Genomic DNA, 6,023 nt, shown 5'->3' with positions numbered 1-6,023 from the left:
CCAATATCGCAGGGCCAAATCTATTCCAGGGGCTCTCAAACTTTGGTCCTGGTGACCCCTTTCACACAGCCACCCCCCTTATCGATTGCAAACACTTTTTTTATATTTAACAGGGTTATAAATTCTGGAGGCCAAGCGGGGTTTGGGGTGGAGGCTGACAGCTCGCAGCCCCCCAGGCCATAACCTCCTGACCCCCTGAGGGGTCCTGAGCCCCAGTTTGAGAATCCCTGAGCTTTTCAAACGGAGGGAAAAGAGGGCAACCCAAGGGTAAGGAGAGGCTGCTCTTTCCTCTGGCTCCAGGACATTTTGTCTTGTTCTCTGTAAGCTCTTGGGGCAGCAGCTGCCGCCATATTCGTGTCCTGTACAAAGGAGACTTCAGGATGACAGGCTTAGCAGCCAGGCGGGTCAGGAGAGCCGCCCACACGGGGCACGCGTGGCCTTCCAATGCCAAAGCTCCTGCTCCACGGAGAAAGACTTTCCAGCTTTTAGCCCAGCGGGTGGAATTTAATCTCGATAACAAAACAGGATTCTGAAATAACAAGCAGCCAGCTGATGTCCAGGCCAGTGCGTGCTTTGGAAATGAGTCCAGGCGTTCTTGGTAAAAGGGGAGAGATTTGCATAGTTGTTTTCCCTTTGGATTCCTGCACTCATTTATTGCCGTGCTCCACCCTTATAATTAAAGGCAAGTGAGGAAAGCAACTGGTAGCGTAGGGTAAGGTCCAGGGCAGGGAAGCTCTGTGCGCATTTACCCGTGTGGGTAGCCTTATTATTACTGTCTAAATAGTCTTCTGGCTTCGGAATAGCAGAGGGCTCAACCCCAAGTTCTTCGAAAGGTAGGGAGAGATGGAAAGCCCCAGAGCGGGAGAGGCTTGGGGAGATAAACCTTATCGCTTCTAGGCAAGCTCAACAGTCAAAAAGCCATTCCTGGTATTGGCTGGAGGGAGGCCAGCCCAACTCAAACCAAGACAGGAAGGTGTCGGAGGCTGTGTCTTCCCAGCGATGGCTTGGCTGGGCCAGTCCTCGCAAGCTGGCCGCTCGGTATTGGCTGGAGGTCTCTCCAGGGGTCCGTGTGACCTGCTCCTGGCTTCACAGATACCCCGACGTTTCCCGGCTGCCCCGCACTCTCCCCTCTGTCCCCCCTCTCTGGGCTGTCAGGCGCGTGGCTGGGGGTGTTTTGTTCCCGAGGGACAGAAACGCCGCCGGCCAGCAGCACCGGCCAGGCTATCCTGGGCCACCAGCTGCAGGCCCTGCTGCGCTGGGGACTCGGGCCCTGGGTCTACACTCGGGCAGCTCTCAGCCTGGGGAGGCGCCCAGGGCGGGCACAGGGCCCCCGGGTGCAGTGGGGCCTCACCAGGGCAGGGACTCCAGACAGTCACCGGCATGCGCTGGCCACGCAGGGCACGCTGCGCTCCACACCCCCGGGGACCCACACCGAGCCCTGAACCCCCCGCGGGCCCCCGGCCTGGGAGCAACTTTCCTCCCGGCTCCGCCGCTCCCCCCGCGGGCTCAGCCCGCCGGGCGAGCGGGCCCGGGGCGCGGACCGAGGGAGAAGACGGGGCGGGGGGGCAGGAGCCCAGCACCGCAGCCCGGGCCCGGGCCCCGGGTCTCCCCCGCCCCACGGGCTGCCCGGCTTGGTGCGTCTTCTAGCACCCGGCTCGGGGCACATCCACAGGGCGGGGCCTAGGGACCGGGGGGGGGGGTCCGCCGCCGCTCTGGCCAATCGGCGGCGGAGGGCTGTGAATATCCAAGCAGGGGCGGGCCAATCCGGGCGCGCTGGGGATGTTAACAGCTGGGGAGCGGGCCGGGCTGCGCTAGACCTGGGCTGTCCGGGAGAGCGCCCAGCCGCCGGGAGGGAGCGCGACGCCCGCCCGCAGCCCAGCGCGCTATGGCCGGGGCCGTGGGGGAAGCGGCGCTGCCGCCTATCGCCTCCTTCGCCAGCCTGCTGCCCGTGGAGGAGAAGCGGGCACCGCTGCTCCACGTAGGTGCTGGGGGGCGCTGCCAGCCGGGGGGGCGCGCGGAGTGGGGGGCGCTGCCAGCCGGGGGCGCCGGGCGGGGGGGGGAGAGTCTGGAGGGACCAAGGTACCGCCACTCCCCGCAGGGTTGGGAGCGGCGCCAGGGAAGTTTTTGTAGGGTCTCCAGAGGGTTGTGCAGAACGCGGGGGGGCGGCCGGGCTGGGGTGGGGGGGCGGCCGGGGCCCGCTGCGGGGCGGGGGGGGCTGTCAGGTGCGCTGGCGGCGGGGGGGGGGGGACGCGGCCGGGCATGGGAGTCAGTCACTCCTTTGGGCGCTGGGCGGGTTTGCGGCCAGGAGCTGGGCTCCCACGAGGCAGCGGCTGGGGGGGGGGGGACCCTGGGTGGCCCAGCACCCCCGGGGGGGGCGGTGGCTCCAGCTGACCCCGCTCGAGGGAGCCCGGGGTCACTGGTGCGCCAGGCGCGCCCTGCCCTGCCCTGCCCTTCCGGGGGCTCCTCGCCAGCGAGCGCAACCCGTTCTGCTGGTTTGGGGGTGAGTGTCTCCTCCGGCTCTGGGGCGCCCGGCCCCTGACTCCCCGTCTCCCCGCCCTGCAGCCCCGCTTCGCCGGCATGGAGGGCGGCTCCGCCGGGATCAAGAGGGAGGACGACGACCTGGGCAAGTTCGTGGACTTGGATTTCATCCTGGCCCACACCAGCAGCCCGCAGCAGGCGGGCCCCGCCTACCCCCTGCCCGACACCCCGGAGAGCTGCTGCACCGACGGCGACGGCTCCTACCCGCCCGGCAGCAAGTTCGGGGCCCCCTACCCCGACAGCCGCAGCTACATGGCCGAGCTGCTCACCGCCGACCTGCCGGGCCCCTGCGAGCTGCAGCGGCGGGAGTACACGGAGCTGCGAGTCCCCGGCGGGCTGGGCCACCCGGCCATGGCCCGGCCGCTGCCCGCTGACCACCGGGCGCCGCAGCTGGGGGCCCGGATCAAGAAGGAGCAGCCGGAGGAGCAGGCCTGTATGCTGGGCATGGCGGGCGAGTGCCTGGGGCCAGGCGCCATGGACCACAAGCCCCTCATGATGCCCCCGCACGAGCAGCTCTACCCCCCACACCCCGGCTTCCCCCACCCCAGGATGGGGCCCCCCGAGGAGATGGGGCCGGCGGGGGAGTGCCCCCTGCTGGGCGACCTGCACCCGCACCTGGGCCCCCAGCACTACCCGCTGCCCCTGCAGCACTACCCGGCCCACTTCGCCGCCCACGGGCCGGCCCAGTTCCATGGACACTTCAGCGTGTTCCGGGAGCCGCTGAAGGCGCACCCCGGCCTGCACCGGATGCTGGTGACGCCCCCCAACTCGCCCGTGCTGGATTACTTCCCCGCCGGGGCGCCCCCCGAGGACTGCAAGCCCAAGAGGGGCCGGCGGTCCTGGGCCAGGAAGCGCACGGCCACCCACAACTGTGAATACCCGGGCTGCGGCAAGACCTACACCAAGAGCTCGCACCTGAAGGCGCATATGCGGACACACACCGGTAAGGCTGGCTCTGCTAGGGGCGCTCGGGGGGGCCCTGCCCTCTCCACGCGCTCCTGGGGCGCACCGCGGGGCGGGGGCGGGGGTGAGTCACTCCTTGGGGGGCTGTGGGAGTTCCCAAGCCCGGCAGGAGCCCTGGGACAGAGGGAAGAGGACGGGAAGCTGCCAACGTAGAGGGGCTGGGCCCGACCCCTGCCGTCGGATTCCTCACCCCAGCGAAGTTACTCCCATGGGCTGCAGGAGGCGCGGCTGGCGGAGATTTTGCAGGAGCGGGCCCGGGGGACGGACAGTACTTGAGGGAGGGCAGGAGCGGGCTCTGGGGCGGGGAGGGGGGACGAGATAGTGATGGGTGAAAGTGCCAAAGTTGTGTCCCTTAAACTGAGGAGGGGAGGGGCCCGGGAACCGGTGCCCCCTTGGCTGCGGTTGCCGCTGGAAGCGCCCCGCTGCGTGCACCGGGCCTTGTTTGCAGCCAAGGAGATGGAGCGGCTGCTGGAAAGCCCAGGGGGGTTGGGAGCAGGCTTCTAGGCAGGGCAGTGCCCGGGCTGGCAGGCTAATGCCGTTCTGGTCTCTGCCCAGGGGGGTTGGGAGCAGGCTCCTAGGCAGGGCAGTGCCCGGGCTGGCAGGCTAATGCCGTTCTGGTCTCTGCCCAGGGGGGTTGGGAGCAGGCTCCTAGGCAGGGCAGTGCCCGGGCTGGCAGGCTAACGCCGTTCTGGTCTCTGCCCAGGGGAGAAGCCCTACCACTGCAACTGGGATGGCTGCGGCTGGAAGTTCGCCCGCTCAGACGAGCTGACCCGTCACTACCGCAAACACACTGGCCACCGGCCCTTCCAGTGCCACCTGTGCGAGCGGGCCTTCTCCAGGTCGGACCACCTGGCGCTGCACATGAAGAGACACATGTAATGGACAGAGCCGCCTCTGGGGACCCGCCGTGGGGCGGGGAGAGACTCAACGCTATTTATGAAGCCACAAAATATTTTCTTATTGATGCCACTAATTTATGTCGCTAGCGAGGTCTGGAAAAGAGCAAACACTCAGTATTTAAAGGTAAAACCAGCTGGATCTTCCACAGCCAGGTCTATAGAAATAGCTACCCAGGAAGTGCAGAGCCCAGGGTGTAGAATACTGTACAGAATGAGCGGAGGTGTTTTTAAAGGGATTTTTAAGCTTATACATTTGTTCCAGTTTGATATTTTTTTTAAAATAATGTTGTAATGTAAAGACTGGGCAGCATTGGCGTGGATCTGGGTTAAAGTGGGATGGACGCATTTTGTAAAAAGAAAATCCAGCTCAAATAAACAAGCCATCTTCTGTAGGCTTCTAGCACCCTTTTAAGCCTTCTTTGAAGGAAGAGAGGAATTGCCAGCATAGGTGGGACTCCTGGGCCATCGGCTCTGGTGTCACGCCATGCTCCGCTCCCCACCCAGTCAGTCGGGGACTGGCTTACGCCCTGAAGCAGGATCACTTCCCAGTGGTGTGTTGGCAGTAACTCTGCTGCCCACTCCTATGATGTATCGGCATGTTCAAGGCCCAGCGGCTGCAATCCCAGATTGCTCACTGCCACTTCTTTGTAAAGTGAATTTCTAACCCAAAATGTGACTGGCGTGTGGAAAGAAAATGACCCACACCGTAAAATCTCATGCCTCGTGAAGCAATCTCGTGATTGTTTGAGAGCCTGACTTCAGGACTCTGAATACTGCTGAGCAGCACAAGGCCAGGGATCTACCTTTATACCCTTCTAGGGAGCGTTCCAAATCCTACTGGAATTGCCATAGCCCCAAGACAGCCCGTCCCCCACGGGGGGGACACAGTTGGCAGCCTGCTCCCGTGCCTGTACAAATCAGCTGCATCTCTCGAAAACCTTCATATTTGCAATGTCGGTTCTGGATTTGTCTTGTCATTTTTAAATGTGTATTTTTGTTTGTTCCCCTTCTGCTGAAGGGTGAGCAGGAAACCAGGTACTGCTGCAGCCCCCTTTCCAAGCTGCTTCCTAAAACTCTTATTGTGTAAAGAGAACAAGGAGTTTTGTCCACCTATGAATTCCCAGGTCTCTGCTGTACTTGAAACCTTCTTTCTAAAAGAGCAGGCCAAGGAGGCTTGATGTGCAGCTTCTGCAAAGTGCACTGTGAGTTGGAAAAGAGCAGGGATATAGACTAGTTGGGTTTTATAGAACTTGTCTTCCTGCTGGGACTCCCAGCTCTGAGAGGAGCCTGTTCCTCTCTGTGTATATTGTTAATTAACATTTCTCTGCTTGGGCACGCTAGCTCTCCCCCACTTTGAAATGTTACTTTTCTTTATATGCAAACCATTGCGCTATTGTGATCGGATGTAAAATAAATGAATACACCTCAGCAGCAGGAGCCTGCAGAGTTTACTTTGAAACTCTCCCCAGGAGCGAGAAGCAGATGGCAGGGTTTACTGTTTGTCAATATTATTGGCATTGAGGCTCATTTCTATTTAAAATAGCCGTGAAGGAATCTGTGGCCATGGCCTTTGTCTTGTCTCAGCGTCTTCCATGAGTGCCAGCACTTGGAACAAGCGTTAAT

General features: G+C 62.4%; 1 protein-coding gene across 1 annotated transcript; it reads left to right on the top strand.

The window, feature by feature from the left end:
* The first annotated feature begins 1,814 nt into the window (after positions 1 to 1,814).
* Positions 1,815 to 5,821, top strand: KLF17 (KLF transcription factor 17). Its single transcript, XM_074962341.1, has 3 exons — positions 1,815 to 1,978; positions 2,563 to 3,481; positions 4,205 to 5,821. Exons 1-3 carry the CDS (start codon positions 1,886 to 1,888, stop codon positions 4,378 to 4,380), a joined length of 1,188 nt encoding a protein of 395 aa, XP_074818442.1. The 5' UTR covers positions 1,815 to 1,885; the 3' UTR covers positions 4,381 to 5,821.
* The last annotated feature ends 202 nt before the right edge of the window (positions 5,822 to 6,023 follow it).

Source organism: Natator depressus, chromosome 8, assembly GCF_965152275.1.
Source record: "Natator depressus isolate rNatDep1 chromosome 8, rNatDep2.hap1, whole genome shotgun sequence".
NCBI lineage: Eukaryota > Metazoa > Chordata > Testudines > Cheloniidae > Natator > Natator depressus.
Note: the sequence above shows the minus strand (reverse complement) of the source record. Positions and strands in the feature narration are given on the sequence as shown.